Source organism: Corvus cornix, chromosome Z (assembly GCF_000738735.6).
Source record: "Corvus cornix cornix isolate S_Up_H32 chromosome Z, ASM73873v5, whole genome shotgun sequence".
Classification (NCBI taxonomy): Eukaryota; Metazoa; Chordata; class Aves; order Passeriformes; family Corvidae; genus Corvus; species Corvus cornix.
The window spans coordinates 14125916-14151139 of record NC_046357.1 but is presented as its reverse complement, the minus strand read 5'-3'; the positions used below and the strand labels follow the sequence as shown (position 1 = coordinate 14151139).

The following is a 25224-nucleotide window of genomic DNA, read 5'->3' as shown; positions in this document are numbered from 1 at the left end:
AACCCCTACACTTTTCTTGTGAATCCAGCTAACAGCAGGGGCCGTGGACATTCCATCACACCCACCACCATGAAGGCACCACTGTCACCTCACCTGTGTGCAGAGCCGCCTTCCTCGACATGGGTGACGATGATGCTGTGAGGGGACCGCTTCGACCCTCTGCCTCCCGTTATCTGGATTCCCAGCCCATCTGTACCCTTCAGGATGTGCATCTTCCATATGCGGCAACCTTCTCGCTGAGAGAAAACGTGCAGAAAGTCCTTCAGTTTGGATTTGGAACACCAAGAGAGGGCTGGGAGGGTACAGGAGGAAGCTATTTAGCACCTATCTGCCCATCACCACACACCTGTATAGCCCAAGCTATACTGGTGTTTCTGCTGAGCTTTGCTATGTTAGCTGTGGTCCAAGCGAAGGAGGTGGAAAGGAGGAGGCAGCACAGAGCAGGGTCAGCACGTAGAAGTTTCCTTGCAGGGATGTTTGCAGCTTTTCTGAGCCACGCAGAGGCGCTGCTCTCAATGCCCTGATCCTTCCTGAAGCAACCAGCAGCCTCAAGCCCCTTCACCAAAACTCAAGGATGAGCTGTGCAGGGCTGCAGAGGAGCAAGACGTGGTTCAAGGGGGACCTTGAACATCAGGTGGTGCAGCTGCTGTTGCAGCAGGCACCAGACTGGCATCACACAGTGCTTCCCTCTCCAGAGGGGTTTGCAGGATTTGAGACACAGGAAAGAAAACAACTTCAAATTATCAACTGCCAATCAAGTATTTCTTACTGGGCAGCTGTCGTACAGATTGTAAATAACAAATTTACCGTCTGTGGAGAATAATTTTCAGTATGAGCAAGGTAATAAGCAATGTTCAGAACACCTTTATTGGTTTTGGTTATTTTTAATTGATGTAAAGATTTATCCAAAAAGCGGTTTACAAAATCCAGAGCAATATGAAATGCAAAACAAAACTGGTTCCCATGAGTCCTACTGGCAGGACTGGGCACAAGGAAACACAAGTGTGACAGTATCAGTAGAGCAAAAAAGGAAAGAGAAAAACAAGCAAGCAAGACAAGTAAAGCGGTTGCCAGGACGCTGTCACAGAGGGGAAGAACCAGGATTACAGAATTATGAAAAACCCTTGGAAGTTTTCAAGCTTGCAAGACAGCAAAATGCACAATTCGGAGGCAATTTTTAAGCTATGTGCCGTAGTCACCAGGCACCGGGTCAGCTATTTCTGACTGGGTGTGTTATGCACACAAGTAACATTCTTGCAGTACCCAAACGCCCAAGTAGCAAAGATGATTAACATTTCATGGCAAACTGTGAAGAGCATGCACAAATTGCTGCTTGTTTCTGAGAAGGAGAACTGCTAAATATACCAGCAAACCCAAGGGTTGTGGAAGCAACCTGCAGATTTTAGGCCAGCGTTGTTCGTCAGAGTATTAAGTGAATAAAATGTGCTTTTTTTTTTTTTTTTCACTTGATCCCTGAAACTTTTAAATACGACTTTTTCAGATACAGGAACAAAGAGGTCAGTATCTACAACAATATCTTAAGAACAAAGTGAAAAATAACAAGAATAATTAATAATTATCAATAGTAACATTACTAATGGGAATGTTAACATGAATATAATAGTAACAACTATGATACTAATGAATCCCAGTCCTTAGACCACAGGTAGGAGAAAAAGAAAAACCGAACCAGGTTCCTTAAGAGGTTACCCAAAAGTTTGAGCCTGAAAACATACACCTGTGGATAATTTGTTAACTTGAAAGCGTTGCAGATGTGCAATATCCCAGCAGGTTTAACTGGAATGTTCAATGCCTTGATAAAAGCCCTGCTGAGTAACAAGACATGTCAGGACAGAGGACACTTTAAAATAAATTAGACACATGAGACACTGTGTTAAATGCAGGGGCAAGAGTCAACTATATTTATCTAGTTAAAAAGCAGAACTGAGCTACAGCACGAAAATGCTTCAGAGAAGTTTTATTGCTATGAAGTACATTGCACACATAATGAAGACAGTACAACAGAGAAATACAATCTCTCTGCCTGCCCCAACCAAGCCCAAGCTGAAAGGATGATCATCCATTCTCCTCATAAGATGTCACTTTGAATGTCCCGTTCTTAAACTCAGTTTGGAAGCAGACCTTTCAATAAAGTTTAACAATGCAGTCATAAAATTGCCTTTAATGACTTGCAAAAGCTTTTGGGAACGTAAGTTACACCAAGACCCGTCGTGCAGTGCCTGGCTTGCACTCCTCAGCACTCCTCACTATCACACATTTTATTACCAAAAAAATTCCAAATTTATTCTTAACTGATCCACTCTCAAATATTCATATACAGAGCACTTAATAAGAGCAAATGGCAAGACTCTGCTGCTCTTGATGCAGGCACCCATCTCATTCCCCTTGAATGCCCACTAAAATCAAACGCCCTTGCAAAGTAATCAAAAGCACTTGCAAGCACTACGCAGTCCAGACACGGGCAGAAGAACACATCCACAATACAGACAACAAAACCATCTGGCACATGCCCAAACATGTATTTTGTTCACTCATTTTCAAATGCCACTGTCACCAACTCCTGTGTAAGAAAAGGCTGTCCCTTCAGTCCTTGGTCAGCTGCAGGCATTTCACTGGGAATAAACAACCCAGCGTCGTCGACTGGAAATCAGAACCCTTCACTGTTCTTTCCCTTTTCTTCATAAAACATTCATAGCTCTTCACTTAACCACGCGCTGAAAGCAAACGCCCCCCCACCAATACACACATACCTCTGAGGGATGTCACTCCAAGATTTTGAAAGCTATGTACTGAAGAGCAGACTGCCAGCCTTTCCTCAAGGCCTCTGGAGAAAGGGGGTGTCCAGCAGAACCCCCTTTCCCTCCCCATTAAGCTGCTGTGTTTTTTGTACAGAGCAGTATGGGATACTTCACAGCTGGCTAAAAATGCTGCTGATTTGAATGTGCATCTTATGGGAGTCCGTCACAGGAAAATCTTAATAGTAAAGCTCTGTGCCAATTCCAAGGATTTATAAATGCATTTAAATTTTACTTAAAGCTGGTTTTGTTGAGTTATTGGAGACTCTCAGGTTCAACTACACAAAACTTAAATGCTTTAAAATATAAGAAAAGAAAAAAAAAAAGTAGTAATAAATGTGGGTTTTTTTGAAAATTTTTGAAGTACCATATTTTCAAGCTTTCCTTCATGAACAAAAAGCCTACAAGCTCACTTAGTCTTTAAATGAAAGCTAGGATTCTGGTGCATTCACTCCACTCCAGAGACTTGCAATACCCAAAGGAAACTCCAAGTGTAGTTAGATTTGGCATTTTGCAGGTATGATGTCACTGCCCTTGGAGCTTGCTTAATCCCTGCCCAGAGGATGAGTTTAAATGCTGACTGGTCTTCTTTGATCGGCTGCACGATTCCAGTTGCTGCTCAGTTGCTGTCAGTTCCACGTTTCTATTAAGAGCTGAATTTTCCCATCCTCTCAGAATAGTTCTCACAGCTTCACTTACAAATAACTCAGAATAACCTCCCCCCAGCTTTGTTCACCAGTGACACAAGAAATCTGCACATGTCACAGCTCTTGGTGCAAAAACACTTCAAGCACAAAGCACAGATGAGCTGATGCCAGTCCAGTCTCAAACTCCAGAAATCCTCATGAAGGATGGAGAGCGAGGCACTACCAGCTCCTACTGAAGCCAGGGACCAGGTGATATCCAGCCTTGGTTACTCCTTAGGAGACTAAACTATATCCCTTAACCAAAGACAGGTCACAAGCACTGTGTGCAGCACTTGAGAACAGGCTCACGACATAACATGGGATCAAGTATATGACGATCCAAAAAATATCATGCAGTTCACCTGAGATTTGGCCAGGATGGACTCTCAGAAAGACATGCTTGCTTTGAGAGTTTCAAAGGAATAAGAAGCAAAAATTAATTGTTAGTGACTTGAACAAACCTTGACTGCCCAGATCCACCCAACAGACTTTGCTTGTAATCCCAGGCAGCAGCAGCCCTGCCTACATGGATTCCTCCCAACAAAGGATTTCATGGACATGATGAACCAACATTTGTCAAAGTCAGTCTCAGAGAAGGAGATGAGATTGGGTCATCTCTTGAAATCCCTTCCAGACTTGCATTTTTTGACTTCCCTCACACAGCAAGCAGAAACACAAATAGTCAAGTCAGGCTGCAGCTGAACTAATGGCTAATTTCTGTTCTCTGCAGTTACATCACTCTTAGTGACTCAACTTTCCTCCCAACTTGGCTCTTTCAAAGCAGGCAGCCCTTTGGACCAGATTTTTCCACTTGAATCGGATCAACTTCAAAGTGCCTAGGTTACAAATAATTAAAATGTTTTAAAAGACATTATGAATATTCCGCTAGGATTAATTGCAAAGTGGGGGGCTCAGAGGGGAAGGGTCATCTTATGTAACAGACCACAAGTGAGAATAGAGAATACAACTGGCAGCTTCCAGTGGGTCCCCACAGGCCATTTTTCTCCACCGTGAAGCCATTGTGCATCAAGCAGCCTCTGCTGAGAGCAAGCGTACATCTGGAATAAACTAAAAGTGCTGCAGATCAGAAAGGGAGCGCACTGCCAGCACGACGTGGGGAAGCTTGCCTTCCGCCTGCTCCGAGTGCACACCATCAAACGCTCCATTTCATAAGCACATCATTAATAAAACAAAAAGGAACGTTTTTCCTCCGAGTGTCGAGGAAAATAAATAAATAAATGAGCAAAAGACATTGGAGCCATTCTTTCCCCCGCGTCTCCTTCACTAGCTAATTGCAGGGGATTTTAAAGGGGTTTGACTTATTTTGACTGTGCTGTGTTCAAGAAGCTGCAAATCTGTGTATACAAAGGCTTTGAAATCTTTAATAAAAGACAAGCTTGGCAGGAGCAAGGTGTAAACAAATGGAAAACAGAAATGCTGTAAGTAGTTAAAAAGCCAGACAGTAAAATGGAAAATGTAAAATAGTTGTCTATGAAAAAGCACTTTCTGTCACAGCAGCAAACCTGATGTAAATATGTAAAAATTTTAAAACAAAAACAGAGATAAGCCCTGATAAGAATATCAATAACCATGAAAGGTCTGTATGCACACACTGACTAACTGACCTGGACCTGAATGCAGCCCATGGGATGTCTCCCTCCCTCCACAATTCAACATGGATTTTTACCGTCTGTCTGCAGGGACCAGTTCCCACTTACAAATTTCACAGGGTTTCCCATTTGGAATAGCAGAAGCAAACAGTGAGATCTTCCTCACCAGCCACAAAGCTGCTCTGGAAATGCGACACTGAAGAGAAAGTTCCAAGTTCCATGCGTTATAAAAATTTACTTCAATAAGCTTCACAGCAGCTGGCAACCAGCACGTTGATCACAAAGAGCTGAAAACCAGCACAAAATGCCCCAAACAGAAACGCATGACATTCACACCTGCAGTGCAACAGCCTTCTCTACATCAACAGGGAGAACATTGGGATGGCCATACCAGCACATACCACTGCCCAGCATCCTTCACTGATGTGGGATAAATTAAAAGCACTACTCCCAGCTCCCTGCCCCACCTTGGATCACATCATGCCTCCTCCCACTATCCCCATACCCCAGCAGGCAGGTGGGACAGACAGATGGTAGCTGGGGAATTATCTTGCACCATCACACACCAAGTGAGCAGCTTGAATGTGTCAGTCTCAAGATACAGTCAAAAGCCATCACTCTTCACATAGCAGATATTAATGTGAATGACTCAGTACCAGAAAATCATGCCAAAATCTGATTTTTGCAGGTTCGTAACAAAGCAATTATTTAATTAGTGGATAATGAATGAATTTTTTGTCTGATCTTAGCCAGGTTATTTTTAAGGTTGGTCTGACAGCAGGACTCCTGCTTTCATCTACTACCCTGAGTTTTGTTTTCATTGTTGCACAAGCAAGCTAAACAACTCCATGATAAATCAAAAGCAGGGGAGGAAAAAAATCTTAAATTTCTTCATCAATAAATTATTCCAAGACAGGAGTTCTTTGTCCATCCTTGCTGCCTATGAAAGTTTCTTAACACTGAACCACTGAAGCCTTTGGCTTCTACATCTGGATGATGCAAGCCATACACTGTGTGTCTCCTACACTACTTGAAAGAGGGGGAAAATTCCCAAACCTAACAGGAATTACATAGCATTGACAATATGAACTCTCCATGTCCTCAAATTAGGAGCCAGGAGCACAGACACAACTGTGATTGTGTTCAAGTGTTGGTTCCTGATCTCACAAGTCCCCTTGTTTGGACAAACAGCCTCCAGACACTTGGCATCTTTTCACTGAAATATGAGTATTTTCCCTGTGAAAAGTGAAGTGTCCTAGGGGATGAAGCCTGGGGAACAGTAAGAAGCAAAACATACCCTCCCCCAAACACAAACACATCATTAAAACACACGAAACAGGCAGCAGAGCAGCGTGGATGAAAATTCCACAACTTAAAACAAGACGGTCGCCCAGGGATCCATCTCCTGAGACAGACTGCTTGTTGACATCATCTCCTTGGCAAGGACTTTAAACATTTTATCAGCCAGTGCAAGCACCTGAACTATACCATCACCCCTTACAAAAGTCTGCTGGAGTCATTTATCATCCTGAGCCATCACCATCTGGATTGCACCTCCCTGAGCTGTTCCACTCTTGCCATCAACTGAATCTTAACTGTGAGATCAGACAAAGGATCTTCTCCTCTGTCTCTGGCCCTGGGGGGTTTCTGCCTGGCAATTGCCCCTGAGGAGCTCAGGCTTTTAAAGGGTTACAGGTGTTTGCACTCCACTGAGTACCTGACCCAGTCTCATGCTCTTACTGGGCCATTGGGAATGGCTGGTTGGTTAGTCTGAAGTTTCTCAAAAAACACCCTTGCAGCCTGCAATAGGATTAAAGCCCAGCCTAGAGGAGGTCACCACACTCTGATGTCAGCCAAAGAGTGGTCTCTCATGGGGACTGGTATTACATCTGTCCACAACAGGAATCTTTTGGGTTTGCTAAGTGCTTTCAGCACTCTGCCTCACAAATTAAGTGTACGTAGCTTTATAATTCCAACAAACACCTGAAACATTACAGCACTTAAGCAAACAGCATACTCTATTTTTAGGCACATCCACTTGGTTTCAACTATTGGCATTTAATGATTAAAACATAAAATGGTGTGAACTTACATTTCAGCTAAAGCTAGGCATTTGCATTTCAGTTGTGAGTTTGCTGTTTCTTTAACATAGTACACAAAATATTAAAAAAAAAACCCCGAACATCCACTTTCTGTGTAGGTGGGAAATGCTTTCACAGTGGTGCTCTCACCTATGGTTTTTGATAGCTGAGTATGGTTGAGACCTCCTGCAATATAACCTCAAACATTCCTGTGCTGCCTTTGGGGACAGCTCATTCCCAAGAGTGAGGACCTCATTTCAAGGTGACACAGTAAAACCAACACACTGTAACTTATCCATTTCCAGACTCTACATCCGAGCACCCTTGGAAAATTCAGAACAAAACAAGATAAAAGAACTGGTTGCTATTCAAAATTAAAATCTACAGCACCACAGCTGTAGCTATCACTTAATCACAGCAAAGGCAGGCAGAATCATAAGTCAGTTGAAAAAATCTGGCAGCAAGCAACTTAACCCCAGAAAATTGTGACAATTGTTGTTTTATGACGAGGTGGGATATAACTGGCAGCAAAAAATATTAACTGTAATTTCACTGCTAGTTACATCAAAGCACTTCCTAAAATCCCAAGCAAAAACAAGGCCAAGTTTTGTCAGTGCTGTACAGCTACAATTAAAAGACAGCCCTTGTCCCTCAGAGAGTTTACAACCCAAAACAGCAACAAAGAGGGAAGACAAGCTTATCACAGTGCACATTAAAACTTCAAGACAGTAGATAGCCTCAGGATCAATGTTAATGAAAGTTGGAAGAAAACACAACAGATAAAAAGATGTTAAGAACTGAATCAGATTCTGAGGAAGGCCTTTACATGACTAAAAGTATCTACATTAACACCTAAAACCAGTGTTACTTATGTCTAAATCATGCATCATAAGAATCCTATAAAAGCCTTGATGAAACAGTAATTACTGCTTAGGTTGCCAAAAAAAATTGACATAAAGCAACTTAGCTACAGTAGCTGTACTGGACTACCTTGCTCACAGTAAGTTTTTCATTTTGGTACAGCAAAAGGGTGAGAATTTTTTTTCCCCATCAATTTTAACAAAATAATAAAATGCTTAAAGCCATTGCATTATCTCAAGCCTCATGTTTTGATTCCTGTAATGTGCTATTAGCCTTCCTCTTCTGCTTGGCAAGATAAGGAACATTTTCCACTAACCAAAAGTCAAGGTAATGCTGGCATTTACCAACACTAATTGGCAAGAACTACTATAGAAAGGCTGTCAGCCTTCCTTAACTGCGAAGTAAAATGCAATTCAAAAGCATTCATCCCCACCCGAGATGAGCCACGTCAGTAAGAAAGCAATGATGGGCGTGAAGAATGAAGAGAGCTGCTGATAAAATGTACCATGCAGTTGGAGCAGTAAAAAAGGAAATTCTGGCTCGTTCTCTACATACACACAAGTCTGTGTGCACCTGTGTACAAGCGCACATGTCTGGAGGGGGCTGTGGTCCATGCAAACTGGGCTCAGTTGGGCTGTAAGAGCAAAGCTGGCTAGGCAGGCACACTGCTCTGGTGGCTGTGACCAGAGTAATGGGGTTAACAGCATGGAGCCAAGATCCTGAAGCACCGCCATAACCCAGACCTACCCAAAACCTCTAGAAGGCAAGGCATTGAAGTTCCCTTGCTATCCCCTTTCTCTCCTTTTGTTAATAGATGGCACACTGACTTTAAAAAAGCACAGACTTTAAAATCACACACAGTTTCCAGGGCCACCGGATGCTGATCTGTTTCCATCCTGGAAAGGCATCCCACCACAACCTCACCCCACAGTGCCGCCACCACCACCCATGACACCTTGAACTCCTCCTGTGCCATGTATCTCTGGCACTGGAGAAATACTGAAATGCACAGTCCCAGCCCCTCTTACCTGCCTCCATTAACTATTAAAGCACTTTCACTCAGCCCAATGTCCTGTAGACAGTTTCCACCAATCACTGATAAATTTGGATCTGGATTCCAAGCCCTTAAAAATTTGGATACTTACAAAGAAGTAAGAGGATTCAAGAGCATTCTGGGGGTGTCTTGGTTTTGCTCCTAACAGCTGGCTTTTTAAGGGCTTTCAGAGCATCCTGCTGGGGCAGGAAGAAGCCAAGGTGGCCGGTCTGTTCTGGTACAACTCATCTTTGTCCAAGCTCCCTCTGGCTTAATCAGTGAAAGCCTCTCATCATGTCAGCCAAACCTGGATCAGTTTAAGTCCCCTTTGACAACCAGACTCCCGCCCCTCACGTGCCTAATCTGGTCTTTGCATTCTGATCCCTGCCCATGCCAGCTGTATCTGGCCATCTCTGGGTACTCCTTAGGGGCTGAGCGGCTACAGAAGCAGTCTGCAGGTCTTCCAAAAACACCATGACAGAGAAACTGAGAACAAAACGGAGGGATTCTGTCCTACCAGTCAACACACTGAAACCACAGGACTGGTATATTGTGAGGAAACCTCAGAGCTTCCTTTTCTTTATCATTTTTAATGGACTCCATCAGACCCTTCCCATATTCCTCTTCCATCTGTGCCTGTATAATTACCAGCCTGCAAAACTACACCCTGTCTCAGGCCACTGAATAAAAGAAGTAAACTTTGATATCTGTATTTAAGCTCCCCAATCTTCCCAGGATGTGATGGATCATTACTCCAGCTCAGAGATTGCCTAATCTTAAATCACTGCCCTTGACTCCCACTGCTGCTAGCCTGGGTCCTCTCCAAGGTCAGGTCTGGTTTCCAGATCTTAGAGATCTTCCTGCCAGGCAGATACACAGCTTTGCTGCTTTGAATCCCCACATTTTTAAAAGGCATTTATGTTCATCCTAAAAATATTGCAGCATAACTTAACCACCTGTAAACATTAAATGCTGCCTGCTAATTGACAGGTACAATATTTACTGAGGGTTACATACCAGCAGACAGCCTAGCAGATTTGTTTATACATGGTGATAGCAATGCCAAGTGCAAGGAGAGAAGATCAAGATCTGAAAGATGAAAGCAAGCCTGAAGAAGGGGACTGGCACATGCACACAAACCAGTAACACAGGAATCTCCTGGCAGGTTCACTTGACAAACAGTAGTCATCTCGCCTGTTTCACAATCCAGCATTGCTGTTGTGAGCAGGAGAGAAAATGGCAGAACAACCCCATGCTTGTGGGAGAAGCGCCCTGAAAGCAAAAGGCACTGAAATGACATGTGGATGCCTCAAAAGCACTCCCAGCACAACATGCCCTAGGCACTGGCCATGAGCTGGCCACTGGGATCAGCACAGCAGTGGCTGAAGACATGCAGATCAACCCAACCTCTTATCTCTTATTTTGGTTACAACAACTTCAAACTAACTTTCTACAGAGAGAAAAAAAAAGGTTATTTTCCTGGACTACACATTGCAGTTTCAGTAATGCTCCAATCTGCCTCCTGGGGTGGAAAAAGAGCAATGCAGAGGACCAACAAGGTCCTCCCACATCTGTGCAGGTCCCCAAGCGGCTTCTCAAAGCCTTTCCTCCCACCTGCAGCCAACCTCTTTGTCTGCCACAGGCTGCCTCTCCCCCTTGAAAGCAAATATAGTGCTCCCCAAGGGCACATGGCTGACAGCCCTGGATAGTCAATTAGTCAACATGTGGAGGAGATGGCAAGCATGGGGCAGGCAGTGGGGATGGAGCTGCTTTCCCCACGGAGAGGGTGCCCTGCCAATGCCCCCTGTCCCTGCTCAGGAGGAGATAACTCATCCTGCGGCTACAGGAGGTTTGGCTCACTCTTTGAAGCCTGGAAGGAGGCTGCAGCTTCTGACAGGACATCCTGGATGCCGTTTCCAAAAGGCTCCTGACACGACTGGATCTCCTATGCCTGAGTGCCAGGTCACGCTTTGAAAATGGAGCTGTAAGTGAGATCTGAGGCTCCCAAGTGTATTTACTCCTTGCTTTTCCCTTTTTTTTTTTTTTTTAAACAGGACACAAATAATTTTGAAAATTTTATTCACCATCCCAATTCAATACTTACTAAGAAACTGAAGTAAGCTACTCATTACTCTGATAGCAGCTACCCCACAGATGCTGTTAAGTGATGGGCTTCTCTAAGGACCCCTGGTCTTTAAAAAGCAAAGGATGAGCTAGGCATGTATTCAGGCTCCATCTATTCACATTTCTCCTCATTCAACTGTCAGGAAAATGTAATTAGTACTGACACAGACAGAGGTCATATTTCTAAGCAAAATATTAGGGGGGGAAGGAAATAAAAAAAAAAAGAAGCAATTTTACTAAACGACACTACACCACAACTGAAAAGATTATAGCTCTTGAATTTTTCCAGTGCCTCAGCTATGTTTTTATGTTTTACAAAGCCATCTTGTATGTGCTTTGCATTAAAAATGTATTTATTGCTCACATTGATATATATATGTATGTTCTGAATTTAACAATTTACTCCTCAGACCAAAATGATTCAAAACATCAAGGTAGCCCTAGAACAAGATGGCTCTGTATCAAAAATTTCTTTTTTTTTTTACATATATATATTTTTGGCTTTCCACTTCAAAAAAAAATGTCTGATCAACTTCATTTATAACATGTGTTTAATTAGACATCTTCAGAACAGATTCAGCAAGTTTTTATATGGACCAGAGCTTTCAAAATACCCAATGATTCACTTATTTATTTTTAAGCTTTTAATGTTTTCTTTCAGAATGACTACAGTTATGAGGCTTGCAAGAACACACACACAAACACCCTACCCTTTCTGTTGCACCATAAAATCCAACATGTCTCACTGATGTGAAGAGCAAGTTTTTGCAATTATGCTTCTTTAAAAACCAGAGCTTTTTTAAAATTGCTTTTAGCTCCTACGAAGTACTTTAAATTAAATTACTGTAACTTCACAACCACGATCACCACTACCCTGGAGTAGTGCTGAGGAGCACTCATTCAGAGGGCACATTTAATCCCCCGCTTTTCTCAACAGAATTTAGTGATGAGATGTCCACTCACAGTGCTTTGTCACCAGCTTTGAAGTCTTAAAACCAAAACCAGCTGCTGCAGCCAGCCCCAAGCCCAACAAAGTAGCCTTCATCTGTTTATACTATCAGTGCCTCTGGAAAGATTGGCAGACAGTGCTTCTGATGATAGATGCATACTGAAACCTGATCAAGGCTTGGGTTATTTTCCTCCATCCAGAAATGCTGCAATTCTAGACAAGCAACAAACCCCAAGATCTCCATTACGACAAAGAGAGAAGCAATGAAAGCCCCGATCCCACTGTCATCCCAAGTATTAACAAATTGTCCATCTCATCAACTCTGAGCAAAATCCACAATTACTTCCATGTGGCTCCCAGACACTGGCCGAATAAGTTTTGTAACACAAACACATGCAACGTGGTCTGGTGCACCAAAAAGGGAAGCTTCAATCCCAATGTTAACGTGAACTGTAAGGTGACATCAAGTTCAGGCAGAGCTAAACATGAAGCCTCAAAGGACAAAATTACCATCTTCTACTGACACCGCCTGCTCCAGTGTTGTAGGGTCATGAGTTGCCTCAACAAAAAATCCTAAGGCCAACTCTGGCAGGTCAAGAGATTGAAGGACCTTCCCCTCCATCAGAGATGGAGTATGACAGAGGTTTCCAACAATTATTATTTAACTCCCCAATCCTCCTGCCCCATTTTAAAACCCCATCCCACAGCTGCGTACCCTGACAGCTTGTTCTGTCACCTACAGGGTCAGCTCAAGGCCAGAGCATTGAAACAAGAGAATTGATTTGAGAAATCAACCTAATTTGCTTGCATACCTGCTGCTTCCTTCTCTAGAAGGAACAAAGCAAACATACCTGGGCAGCCTGGTCCCCAATGTCTGGCATGCCACCATCTGACAGCCGGCCCTGGTACGGTGCCCCGGTGCCCTGGTGCTGCTCTTCCCCATTGCTTTCTGCTTCAGAGGTCTCCGGCTGAGCAACCTCCACCTCCATCGGGGTGCAGTGCCCGTTCCCGTGCTCTGAGCCCAGCTTCTCCTTGCTGTCCTTGCTGCCTGGTGTCCTAGTGATGACCCCGAACTTCCTGGTCCTTTTCCCATTTTGAGCAGCTCTTTCTCCGGGCTCGGGGCTGGGCTTGGCTTTGGGATCACAGCTGTTGCTGTTGTTGCCGTTGGAGGGGGGCAGAGGGGCTTTGCGCTTGATGCGGCGCAACATGATCAGGTAGACGAAGCCGCCATTCCAGCACTGCTCGGCCAGGTAACTGCAAGGAAAGGGATGCGTGAGGATCGCCAACCACTCACCCCACAGTGCCCGCGTCCCACCCCGGCATCCCAGCACACTGCGCCCTGTGATGTTCATGCACTGTCTCAGCCAGCTGATTACCTGATGTAGGACAACTCGAGGCATTGGCAAATGCTCTCTTTCCTCAGTATTGGAAGAAAATACCAGGAATAAATAACAGCCCTACCAGCCACCCAGGCTGATCCCACCACAGTGTAACGTGACAGCTGGTAAATGCCACCAGTTCCCATGACCCTGACCTCCATACCTGCAGCACAGCAACATGGAAAGGTGGAATAAGGAAAGCAAAGCAGAGAATGTTTCCAGCAGAGCATTAAAATAAGTATCTTCTAAAAAAAATTGAAAATCAGGCAGGCTTCATTTGTGCAGCAGCCCACAGAGCATCTGCATCTGAAATGAGCCTCCTTACTGAAACTAATCTTCTGTTTAAGAATATGTACATGCTTTGAAGGCCTCAGGGAAAACAAAAAATCAGCCACTAGGGTAAGCAGGTGATGCCTTTTCCTGGTCTTAAAATCAAGAGTCATACATGGTTAGAAGGGGAAAAGGGATTTTACCTTGGTATTTATTTTAAGGATCCTTAGGTGCACACGTCCAGGTCATATGCATTGAAATGCACCCTGCCGAATGCCCACCCCAAAAGATCAGGTATGACATTATAGGTTTTTATTAATTAGCATATCTATTAAAGATTCTCTAATGAGAGGCTCAAGTGAGCCCCCCTCCCCAAGGAGCCTTCCCCTGGATGGTTCTATCTTAGTTTACAGAATGTGTTCTGGAGAGGACCTTGGGGTCTGGGGCACACTGATCCCTAGCTAAGAAGCTTCTAAAATGTTTAGTCTCTTAGCTTGACAAACAAGTCCAAGAATGTAGGGGAAAAGCACTAAGAATACAGAAGTTGTAAAAAAGGTATAACAGCGGTATAAAAGAAAAGGCAAAAAATCTTCATGGCATCACAGGCACAGCACCAACGGCCCCAGTACAGCAAAGCATGGCACTACAAGGCATCCCAACTTCTTTATAGGGACATGGAAATCAGGTGGGTTTCCTTCATAGCAAGCATATTCCAGTCAAAACAGGGGCCAAGTGATCTCAGCGGTGCAAGGAGCAGCCCCCAGGTTCTCCTACCAGAGCAACACATCAGCTCTGCTCCCGAAGTCTCTGGACATGCCTTGGAGCAATTAACATTTCTGCTTCAAACAAACCCTCTGTGACCTTACAGAAACTGCACCCACTGATGCAAAAGGGGAATCTAACTTCATGCCTCTCTTAGGAAAGGATATACCTCAACCCAAATTCTTGAAATATTTGGGTTCTGAGCCAAGGGTGTAACCAACTGAGAGTACAAACAAGCTGGAATTTGTACATAGCAGGTTTGTATGTGCCCTTTCACACTAATTTAGGCCCCAAAACTATATTGCCTTTCCCACTAGTGAAGGCAGCATGAATTTCCCAGAGCATCAAATAAGCCTCTGCTACAATGATCTCTTCACTAATATGGAGCAGCTGCTGAACCTACAGCTTTTAGTGGAGATGAGAAGCTAGGTGTGGAGTTGAACCATAGATCATGAGAGAAAATAGCACAGCACTTGCGCTTGAGAGAGGAGGAACCACTCAGGAGTCTGCCACCAAGTTTTTTCCATCCCTGCTGCTTGTAGGCTAATTTTCCCTTTCCCTGTCTTGAAAGTTGTTTGGCCTTAAAATAAATCCTTCAAACTTAATCCTTCACAGAGGTGACTTAACGGCAAAACAGGAAAAGCAGCTATGATAACCCCTGAAGCAAATGAGTGAGGAAAGCACTCTCAACTACTCAAAGTAATCCAGACCAGCCTGGCAGTGGCTGGAAGTAACATAATGGGTGTGTGTTTCTGATCAGGGACAAGAGCTGGTATTTTCACTCCACTTCTTCCCAAAGCTTCTATATCCCCCACAGACAACATCAGCATTCAAATCACTTATATTTAATTAGGAAGACTGATGTTCAAATGAATACCACAACTAAATAACCTTAACAGCAGCCCTGGAGCAACAGACGGGAAGGACAAGTATGCTTGCTGTGCCAAAGTTCCCAGTGAATATAAACTGAACTCCAACTCCCTGGACAGTCCTTTCAGTTTTCACCAGGCAATCCTTTTTTTCCTCCCCCTTCTCCAGACATAAAGAGTATTTAAATAAAGCCCTAAACCCATCTTTTTCCAAACGGCTGAAATCAGACAGCCAACAAGCCCCAGCGGTTGAGAAGTCTCTGCAGCAAAGGTCAGCTGTCTGGGTGGCCACAAGGTGACACTTGGCTCTGGGGACACACGAAGCTGGCAGGACCTGAAGGGTTAGCCAAAAAAAAAAAAAATCCTGAACTAAGATGGAAGTATTTTTGATTATAAAGTTAAAGGAAGAATTCTTTTAATCAACTGAAAAGGGGCAGTTCTGTTCCAGAAACAATATGGGCTGCCTGTTTTTCACATTTATCTTTCAACTCAAATTTCAAGGCAGCCAGTAAAGTTGATTAAAATTCATGACTTTTGCTTGCAGCAATACCACTGCACTCTGATCCATCACACATAAGCCTGATAGCACTGCTTCTCCTGGCACATGGAAGCAGGAAGGCAGCTCCTCTTCCCATAGTCGTGTGGCTTGCGTGGGTGCTGCCCACCCTGTCTTTACACAGTGTCAAGTCTGTCTGACTTGTTTCTGTGCAGGTGCATGTATATGGGGCTTTTTGAAACACCAATCTCTGAAAACCTGTATTTTTTAATGCCAGCAACCAAGTGCACGCATATCAACTACTTGATTTAGGAAGTAAGGGGAACAAGAGAGAACTTAGCGTATGTCCAAATAAAGTAATTCTAGAGAGGCAAAAATAATTTACTATTTCACCTCCGCTCACGGCACATTTATTCTGTTCATAAAGTGTAAAGCTGTAAGAAAAAGGGAGGGTTTTTTCCTATCCATTCTTCATACACAATCATCCCTCCAGTCTGAGCAGGGTTACAGCAAGTGGTTATAGGTGCAGCTGCACTGAAGTCAACAGAGCTGTGCTGATTTACTCCATATGTTGAGATGGCCTGCATGTTCCAGGCATGCAGCCTGTAGTAACTCATGGGTTTATGTCTTCTTGAGTACTTCTCAGCAGTTCAAAGAACACAGTAAGTTTCCATGAGAAAAAAATAAGTATTCTCTGGGTCAATGAGACATCTTTGCATGGCAGCAAGTCACTGCATACATCAGATCATGTCAGGTATTTCCGGACAGGCTAAGTCCTGCTGAGACCAGTGATGCAGTAAGTGGCATCATTTTCTCAAGAGTTTGTTTCAAACCAAACAGCAGGAAAACCAGCACTGATATAACATGAAACTCATACCACAAGACAGGAGCCAAGAGGAAGATAATATACTAAGAAATTGTGGTCCTTTTATTGTATTGCCCTCCCAAGACAGGGATGATGGCAACCAAGGAGCCTGAGCCACCTGTAATTTCTGCTAAGTATGTGCCACCTACTTAGCTGGCTTCCTTTTCTTCCTTTGCCATTTCTTTGCTGTTTAAGTAAAAAGCCAAAAAACACCAGGGAAGCACAGAAAGCTCTCAACATTTTGTGCAAAGAACAGGTAAGGTTGTATTAAATGAGTGAGAACCTTACGATTTTAAATTGTTTTTTATCAATCCAGGAGCATCCCATTCCAGAATGGAGTAGTGGGATGGACTCAATAAAATGTAATTATGCAGTCTCTGGACAGCAGAAAACAGCAAAAAGACAGACAGGACCCCAAATCCCCCTTCTCAAGGGGTTTAATGTGTACAATGCAGACAAACTTTTTTTTTAGATTTGGTCCCTGTAGAGCACTCAGAGAGATTTTAGCAATCAGTAGTACACCAACAGTGTCTCAAGGCAGGGCAGGATCAGAGCTGATGAGCACATGCAGCAGCTCTCTGCACAGGTGTGGGGAATGAGCTGCAACCTCCCAGTTGTCACTCAGTTTGAACACAGACCTCAGCTTGGATGGAGAAGGTGTGTGAACAAAGAACATCCCTAATTCAGCTTTGATTGATCTAAATTTATTGAAAAATGAGACTCTCTGTTTCTCACTTTGGTTTGCAGGGGATGGAATAGGTTTTGGTGAAAGCCTTAGATCTCATACACCAGCTAAGAAACCTTGGACAGATACTCCAGCTGCCACCAAATCGCAACACATAACTAATTCTATTATCACTGATTTTAAGAATACAAGATATTTTACTAGCTGATCATACACCTATTAGTATCAGCTATCAAACCAAAACATTTTACCAGCAGAATACCCATTCACACTTTCTGTATTTTCCAGTTTTTGCCAGGTAGTGTCAAATCTCCCTGGCACAGCTGGGAGTCCCCTCAGAGACTGCAGCATCATTGCCACAAAGAGGATCTAAAAAAAAAAATCACTGAAATACTGGCTTGGAAACATTTCCCACTAGCATGCTCAGAAGGAAGGACCACCCAGCTGCTTCTGCTGCTTTGATCTCACCCTGGCACCAGTGCTGGTAAAACCCCAACCCATCTAAAATGTAACCCTTAAGCAGTGGGGAGGACTTGATCTTCTCTGTAGTAGAGAAACCATGAAAATGTTAATAATCTTTAAAACCAGAAGAAAGCTGTTTTACACTTGAAACAGAGCTGGAAAGTTACCTCTTGCAAAGCTCAACCACAGGCTGGAAAATGCAATCTGTAGCTGGTATCAAGAGACATTTAATACCCTTTTTGTATCAGAGCAATAAAGACAGAGACACACGTTCACTTTCTTGGGAGACTATTTTGAGTTATTCAGCCAAATCCCATTTCTCCCCTACACAGCTGAGCTGACTGCTGTGATCACAAGAACTGATAAACTCACTGAGTTTATTCCAGCTTCCTTGGCACACACGTGAAGTGTCAGACTCGGAAGTAGCGTCTTGGACTAAGACAGTCATTTTTTCTTTATATATATATATATATTTGAGTGTGTGCATGTATAAATACAAAGATTTACTGACTTGACAAGAGCATGCTGTGACAAGCTCTCTGTCACATCCTATCTCACTTGAACAAATGCAGACAGCCACACTGAGCCATGGAAAAACCAAAGCAGATCCAGCAGCCATAAGAAAGCATCTGGATCCACTTTAGGGTCAGAAATATTGAAGTATGTTTATTTTACACTAATAATACTATTTAGCATTTCTCCAGAAACCTTCATCCTGATAGATCAGAAAGTGCTTTGGAAATGATACACACAGAGCATCACTGACATCTCACTAGCCAGCCCATTGTGCGGCTCACCAAGACACGGAGCAGAAACCTCAGTCGAGACGACCACTTTCAGAGCCCCTGCTTAGCCCTCCTGGGACCTATAATGGCCTTTGCAGGACAGGCAGACCACAAATTTTTATGCTCTTCTCAGAAGGACTTTGGCATGGTAAAATGTCTTGAAACTCAATCTTCTCTAGGCTGGAAAGATGAAGGGCAGTGCAGATCCTCACAGAACTGAAACCTCCAGCCCCAAGGGGGATTTTAGAAGCTAAACTTAACAAACCATTTCTCCATGACACCTGCAAATGAGCTAACCTGCTTTTCAGGTAAGGCAAATTAATGACTAACAGTGACTGATGGAAGGGCACAGGGATCCTGATGAAACCCTCACCTGCCTGCTGTCACTGTGCAAGAATACCCGTCCCACTGAGGACTGATTTTGGCAAGCACCAATGGAAGCTTTCCACAGATTGCCACATCTTCAGCCAGGAGTCAAGCCTGCCTTAATGCCTGCAGGCAAAGGGAAACACCAACCTACAAAGTCCTGGGCAAGCCTTGCTACATCCAAGTTTGCAAGAGGTTCCACCTCCTGAGAGCTGCAAGGACACCCCATGAGCAGCCCTCTCATCCACCTCCTTGGAGGACTACGCTCTCCAGCCATAATTTATCTTAGCAGAAAGCAATTGGTAAACTTGGCTGTTACTTCAACACAGTCTTGGGCACAGAGCTGAAGCACACCAGGAATGAGCTTGATCCAGTATCTCATCACCAACAAGCCCTTTCCTGCCCCAGGCTCTGCAGGCAATGGCACATACAAGGGACACAATGTTCTCTGCCTCCCTTAATAAGCATGAGGAAGGGCAGAACAGGCAAAGGAAAAGTCAGTCACAGAGCTCAGCTACTAATCACACCCAGGGCGGGCATTCAAACAGCCCAGGGAACACAAAAGGTGCTCCCATCTCCCTTTCCAGGATGAGCAACCCTCAGCTTGTGGCCAAGGTTAAGCAGCAACTCCCCCAAGTCTCCCAGAGGCCGTGGCTCTCTATGGCACACCGGGTTTTTCTCAGGATAGCCAAACTGGCAGCCTTCTGAAAAAGAAAGCTGAACCCAGTGGTTTTGTCTATGGCATGTTTTTCACAATTAAATTTATAGCAAAGAATGCAACTAGACTTGTTGAATTTTCAAGAAAAAACAACTTTGGAAGTTAAATTTCAATGTATATTTGGTAAGGCTGGCAGGAGGCCTTGGGCAAGACCTCCTTGCACACTGTGAAATCCTGAACTCTGAGGAGTGGTGGAAAGGGAGTGGACAGAGGATTGCTGTTGTACTTTTGTGGACTCCCTGCCTGCCTACAGCTTTTGCTGGAAGATGGAATTGCGACACAGGACCAAGAAAAAGCCTGGTGAGATACCTCACTCCATCTGGTACCAACGCAATGACATGGCTTTGAATTTGGGAAGACTGAATTCCTTTCCTCTTCCTGTGTTCCACATCCCTGACAGCACCCCAGGCAAGTCTTTCCATGGTAAGATAGGGCCAACAACATGGCATCCCAGAGTTGCTGCAAGGTCTGAGGTGGTGAAGCCACTGAATTTAAATATTGCAGTTTCACAATCACCTTACATCTGGGATCAGCCTACACCGAAGAACACCACAGCCTTCCTCCCACCCCATATTCTGCTTGCTCAGGTGCTGGCACAGTCATATGGGCAACACTACCAATGAACCCAAAGAGGGAACCGATCCAGCTTGAAACTAACCCAGACACAGCAAACTTTTAAAACACAGCCCAACACCCTCATCTGGTCCCAGGAGCGCAGAGGCAGGGACAGGAGAAGGCTGGCAGTGGCAGGGGACCACACTTCTGCTCCCACCAACAGCCCCCACCTGTGCAGAGCCGAGAGACGCATGTGGACACTGCCTAGGGCAAGGGAGTTGCACACACCATACAGACAGGAGCAGTGTCTGGCCTTGGCTGCATGGCATTCACACCTCCCATTTCTAAAACCCAAAGGATAGCCACCCTCGCCACAGACAAGGAAGCCCAGCTGAATCACATCCCCATCACAGGTGTGGAGAGAAGACAGGCTGGATCGTTTCAATTATGCTGGCACAGCACAAAACACACACACTTCTGCCCTGCATGTTGTTGAGATGCTTCAGAAGCATATCTAGGGCTTTGGGAGAGCAACAAGCAGAGAAGGAACCTCCAAATACACTGCACATGGACAAAAGACGTGAACGGCTACACCAATCCCTCTCCCCTCCCAGAACAAACATCTGAACAGGACGACTTGAGGAGCTGCATAGCTTCTCCACACCTGAGGAACCCCCAGAGCTCTGACGGACATCCTGAACCTAGCAGATTTTGCAACTGCAGGCACCACAAAATCCTTTGGGATTTGCTGATGTATGGCTGTGCTAGCAGGGCAGAGCAGTGATGGTGCACTCAGATTGCAGAGATTTTGGACTCAAGCTTTACAGAGGTGCTGATCTTACTGCAACTCCCACATCTGCATTTACAAGTCAGAGTAGACAGAAATACATGGTGCTTCTTGGATTTGGGTCCTAGAGACAGGCTAACGGCTATTAAGGAGCCAAATTCTCTTTGTTCCTTGGTTAGTGGCAGAGTGTACAACCATCCTGGCTCCAATTTGTTAGTTCATAGCTCTGCTGCAAACAGCCGTTTAGCTGGATACACAGCCAAGTTCACAGATACAATTTCCAGTTACTAAACATATACAAATATACTAAACAATTTAAAGTGGCTAGTTATCAGTTTAAAAATTACAAAAATCTTGGCTGTAACAGGACAAAATGATACCAAGTTTCACATGGGCATTATCACCTGCAGTTACCCCATGACTCATGCTGTGTTACTGCTGTTCAGACACAGTCTCTCCCACCACGATGACCTCCTCCAGAATACATGCTCCTGGAAGCTCCAAATGTTGTCCTATGCAACTGCTCCCAGTTCCCAATGGCCCTCTGTGCAACTGATGTTTCACTGAGCACTTAAGAGACAGGTTGAGTTTTACACCTCTTCTATGCTTTTACCAAAGAAGGCATCTGTTTCCCTTCCTCTGGAAGCCCAGAGGTGGATGTGCTCTTTCCTGGATGACATATTGTTCCTACCAAGGTTTAAGACTCACTCCATACTGGAATGCCCAAACAAGTTCACATTTGCAAAACATGGAGCAGAACCACAGAACACTCTGAGCTGGAAGTTTCCAACTTTCTGAGTTGGGAAGGACCCAGAAGGATCCTCGAGTACAACTCCTGGTCCTCCACAGGACAGCCCCAAGAATTACACCATGTGCCTGAGAGCACTGTCCAAAATAAACCACCCAACTGGAAGGCATGCATGCCTCACACGAAGGAAGAGGGAAGAGGGTCAAAAGCCATCCACGTGTGACCCACATACAAAGTATGCGTGTGATGCGGCTGCCACTTCACCCTGCATTTTCAAATTTTGTCACTGTGTTTACACCTCACCACCCTATTTCCAGGGCTTCCTGCTATCCTCCATGCTATTTTAGGATCACCCCTCTAAAACAACCTCTTTCTAAGCATCCAGCTCACATCCTTCCCTCTTCCTCCCTGCAAATCTTTTATCTAATTCTGCCCCCAGTTTCAAATCACACCAGGAAGCAGCAACAGCCAGGAATAGATTTAACCTGAGAGAAATGGTTTGTATCCAAAATTGAATGAGAAGTTCAGCACGGACTATATTCTTTACCATAATCTAGGATTTTTGCACAGACACAGCTGCCAGGGAGGATGCCACAAAAATTTCCATTTGTGACTATGACAACCCCCTGATGCCAAGCTGACTGGTGGGAGGGCTGCAAGACCATGGGGGTCTGAATCTGCCCCCAGCCAGCACTGCTACAGGAGCATAGGGAAGTGCTTCTGGGAGGTGAGATCATCCTTTTGGGATAAAACTGCCTATTTTTCCCCCATGCAGAAATTATCACAAATGCCAAAAAGGTAAAAGAACAAACATATCTCACTGAAATAGCTTTCATTCCAGCAGCAAAGTTTTACAATGTTATTTTAAATGGGGGGAGAAATAAAAAAAATAAAATAACAATCTCTGCAACATTGTTTTGGCAAATCACATTATTTAGGTTTCAGCATTAGTTGTAATTCCCAATGTGCCTCTTTCCACTGAGAAGTGAAGGTTTGGATGTCTGCGAGCGATGAAAATGAGAGCCAGAAAATTTAATCAAGTCTATTTTACAGCAGGAAGCAGTATGCTAGGTTAGAAGAGACTTATTTCCAAAGCTACTGCAGGCTCACTTGAGCTCCTGAGAGGAGCCCTATTAAGAGAGAGGCCAGGCTGCAAATAACCCTGCAACGGCTGGGGGGCAGATAGGGAAGGAACAAATTCACAGCTCTGAGATTTATTTGAGGAGGCCAATTCTAGCAGCAAGTGCTACTGGCCTTCAGAAGACCGCTCGGCTTTGAGCATTTTCCAGGATTCTTCCTAATACTGAAAATGGTAGCTACTTATATCAACTGTTTCCTTCCTTCTGGGGGGAGCAATGTCTGTTATTCAGCATCCCCAGATCTTGAAATTTGACCACAAAGCTCACAAAGCCAGAAACATGTATTTGAGATGAGAAAATCAGCTCTCCACTAACAGCAAAATAGAAAACCGAACCCTCCATCGGAGCAGGGGAGAAGTTGGAAAGTATGATCTGACAACACTGCAAGAAACCTTAACAGGTGGGAAGGAGCCTGAACTCATACAAATGTACCCCCACATACATTACTTTTTGTGACATCAGGACGGCTAGGCCCAAAGAAGAGGGGAAAAGGAGTGAATCTTCCACAGGTGGTGAGATTCTCAACACGCCCGGGCAATGCCGTCACCCAACAAACACCACGGTGCTCACAGGCTGCCCTGACTCAGCCCTCCCTGCCAGGCCATCAGCGTCTCCTTTCACTTGCACCCACTCTCACAAAGGATAATTTTGCCTTTTGAGGGCCATCGCCCGCGGGGACAGGAGGTTTATTTAGCTATTTAACATCACTGTTTTGCTCTCCGCGGTGGGGACTGGCTGTGCACACAGTAAATCCTGGGGATGAACTGCTTTCGTCTCTGACTATGGGCTTGCTGAACCGTGCTTCCTCTGCGTGCTGCGACAGGTTTCCAACCATAATAACCCTGCACAAAGCACCATCTCTCGCTCAACAGCTTCCGTCAGTCACACCAAACCCCTTCTGTCTCCCACTGCCTAAACACATCTTTGATATTCCTGCCGTTTGGCCAGAATAAAGGACTCGCCCTCTCTGAAACAAGCAAACCGTGCTGATACTCATTCAGTTTTACAATTCCCTGTGAGAACAAACATTTCCCAATGAGCTGCCCGCTTACAGGGCTGAGGTTACCTCTGCCCAGGCAAGTGCACTGCTTTGAATTCAGGCACTTCACCGACGGATGCTCAGGATTCCCAGGCAGAAGCAGATCAGCAGCAGAAGAGCAGCATTTACCAACTTGCTGAGGCTGTCACTGATCCAGGTGTCACGCCCCCTCAGGTGACAACTGTCCCCAGGATGACACCTCCACTGACACTGCACTTCCCCAAGATCTAATGCTCAAGCGAATTTAGGAATTACAGCAGGTCTCTGCAACAAAACAGCCTGCAAAGGCAGGAATTGGACTATGCCAGATATACATGTGCTTATCTGCCTGTAGGGAGTTTGCCTCTTGGATCCTCACATAAACCAGCTTCTAATTACATCCTTACTTTCTGTTTTTACCACAGTGAGTTTGAAGGCAGCCAAAAGGGAGAAGAATTAAGGAACACACATGGCAGTAGCCATAAACATTTCCTAACTTTCACTTGGTTTTGCAACACAAACAAGACAGACATGCCCTCCTCGGAGGGCCCATGGATTAGAGCTTGCAGATGACGTCAACTTCCCAACAAATGCTTTGCACACAGTGTAGTTTCTGGATTTAATACAGATTTTACAGGCTGTTGTAACCACTCTCCAACTACAAAACACACATGCAGGCCCTCTGGTAGGCCACAATGGGGACGAAAATCACAGAAATTGCCTTGGGACAGTCCCCACTAGCACCCCTGAAAGTGGAGATTATTTCAACAGTCAGGAGGGTAGATGGGATTCTGCCTTCTTCACATAACTGGCTTTTCCCAGCACCAAATCAATCTTCCCCTGCTGCTTCTACAGGCAAAACTCATCAGGATTTGCCTCAAGTTGTAGCTTCATTAGATGCTGCCAAATATAACACAGGTGCAATTCAACTTGGAACATGACAGCAGAGTTAAGTACTTTTTTTTTTTTTTTTAATTAAAACAATTGGATATAGCAAGCTCTCATGCTTCGTCTCTTGTCAGGATACCACCCCACAACTTTTCTGCCCAACTTTTTTCCGCTTCACACTTCCATCAAACCATGACAACAGGGAGGGTTGTTCACTGATTTGTGCTCCTCGTGGACTCAGGAGGGGCTGCCTGCAGCCCTGACCTGGCCTC

The 25224-nt window shown here is 44.6% G+C and overlaps 1 protein-coding gene across 1 annotated transcript in view; it reads right to left on the bottom strand.

The window, feature by feature from the left end:
• PDZD2 (PDZ domain containing 2) overlaps window positions 1-25224 on the bottom strand; it is a 204638-nt gene that overhangs the window by 55574 nt on the left and 123840 nt on the right. Inside the window, 2 exon segments of the mRNA XM_039566737.1 lie at window positions 94-236; window positions 13012-13414. Of these exon segments, the coding sequence (XP_039422671.1) occupies window positions 94-236; window positions 13012-13414 (546 nt within the window).